This window comes from Etheostoma cragini, chromosome 6 (assembly GCF_013103735.1).
Source record: "Etheostoma cragini isolate CJK2018 chromosome 6, CSU_Ecrag_1.0, whole genome shotgun sequence".
NCBI lineage: Eukaryota > Metazoa > Chordata > Actinopteri > Perciformes > Percidae > Etheostoma > Etheostoma cragini.
The window spans coordinates 14,598,552-14,600,618 of NC_048412.1; the positions used below are offsets into that span (position 1 = coordinate 14,598,552).

The following is a 2,067-nucleotide window of genomic DNA, read 5'->3' on the forward strand; positions in this document are numbered from 1 at the left end:
TTGGAAAAAGGCTGCAATGAAACAAAGAGTGAAAAATTTAAAGGGGTCTGAATACTTTCCGTACCCACTGTATATGCTCCAATCCACTGTAACAGATCTGGGGTCTGCTATTCTTTGACCTATATTTCACAGAACTAAGATACAGTGGCAAACACAAGATAAAACTGCACCATGTTGAAAGATAATTTGTTAAGACACCAGTTGAGATACAACCCGGTTCATACTTTCTGCATCATTATTTGTCCTGCCCCCATAATATGTTTTTTTTTCAGATGTGTTTGACTTCCTTGAGCTTCTTCCTGCTTCTCATTTTAAAAGGTGAGTGTAACTTTTGCTGAAAAAAGCCACATTGGTCACAAATTGTGTTTTATTTCTCATGGGTTCAACATATTCAAGGAGGAAGAATTCGTTATTTCTTCTTTCAGTATTCTGTTGCTTTAAGCTGCAACTTATTTTAAATTTTAAATTTAAATTAAATTTTGGGAACTTAAGCAGTCGCCAGTAAGACCTGGATACGCTATAACTGCTGGGTAAATGATGTCATCAGGGGTATTTTTATCAGAGTAGGACTCCTCATTATGAGTAACCTGACCCTAATGTGTAAAATAGGTGGAGTTTCCCTTTAGGTGCTGATGGATTTACAATGTCTCATTATATATTTACAACCAAGATAAGTCAAGATGAGGCCTGTTTCCCCTGGGCTATACAGGCGTCTTTCCCTTCCTCTAGCCTCACCTGCTTGCCTACCACTCACACTCACTCGCCGTCCTTCTGTAATAACTTATGAAGTTATTACAGTAAGAAGTATATATAGTAATGTGGATCCTAATGGGCTTGGAAGACTAAAGGTCAAACTATCTTGGTCCACATAAGGGATAAACTCGCATTAAACAGAGGTGTACAAATACTTTGTTACCTTACTTAAATAGAAACAAGTATTTAAACCTCTTAGAATTGTAGATGACTGTAATATAAAAAGTTTACTACAAACAAAATAAAGGTTTTTATCCACACACAACATATCTGACATCAACTATTAGAGTCAGCAATAAATTGGAACACCCTTAGTCATGTTCCCTGCATATGGGTTCATTAAAATAGTTAGAATCACAGCATTAGCCCCAGAAAGTTGATTTTGTAGAGCTGTATCACTAATTGGAAGGTGCTGAGTGAGTAAACAGACAACGGCCTCACTGTGCTGCAGTCTCACACAACAATCCAGCTCTGTTGTAGCCAGAGGTTTGGTAAGAGCTACTTCTTTGTAACTGTGGCGCACTGCCCCACTCACAGGACTATTACAGTGACATACTCCAATACATTCTCAAGTCTGGCCTCTGCTAGGAATACATCACAGCATTGTTTGACAAAGTCACTGGGGGTAAACAACCCTGCTCGTTGTTCTTCCTGCAAAGTGTACTGTAGCTATCAAGGCCTCGCTGTGAGGCTTCATATGACTTTTATTTTGGTGATTACAATGTGTTCCCCCCCCCCCCCCCCCACAGTGTCAAGGGCTCAGACTACCGCAACCACGGATCAAATGCAGTCTGTGAGCAACATGGCAAACTCAGCAATGCCCACTGCTCCAACTCCTACTGGTACAGTAGCATACTCATGGCTATCCTGAGACAATTCTTCTCTTTAGTTGATCTCCATCCATGCCTATATCAATCTCTATAGCCATATACATTACCGGTCAAAAAGTTTGGGGTCACTCACAAACTTCCATTGGACTCCATTATAGACAGAATCCCAGCTGAGATCAGTTGCCTTGTTTTTTTTAACCAGGGCAGCAGTTTCCAGATTACATTATGTGCTTACATAATTGCAAAAGGGTTGTTTAATGTTTTCTTAGTTAGTTTTTTAAAATAATATCAGAATAGTAAACCAAATGTGCCTTTGGAACATTGGATGAATGGTTTCTGATAATGGGAAATGTAGATATTGCATTAAAGATCAGCCACCCACCCAGATCAGCTGGTATCCTGTTTATCCTCGACCTGAGTGCAGCATTTGACACCATCTGTCACACCACCCTCCTCAATAGGCTATCTTCCATTGGCATCACCC

The 2,067-nt window shown here is 39.9% G+C and overlaps 1 protein-coding gene across 2 annotated transcripts in view; it reads left to right on the plus strand.

The window, feature by feature from the left end:
* fxyd5 (FXYD domain containing ion transport regulator 5) overlaps positions 1–2,067 on the plus strand; it is a 6,894-nt gene that overhangs the window by 1,719 nt on the left and 3,108 nt on the right. For both annotated transcript variants that reach the window (XM_034873158.1, XM_034873159.1), the window contains exons 2-3: positions 273–318; positions 1,503–1,595. In XM_034873158.1, coding sequence (XP_034729049.1) covers positions 273–318; positions 1,503–1,595 — 139 coding nt within the window. The remainder of the gene's footprint in view (positions 1–272; positions 319–1,502; positions 1,596–2,067) is intronic.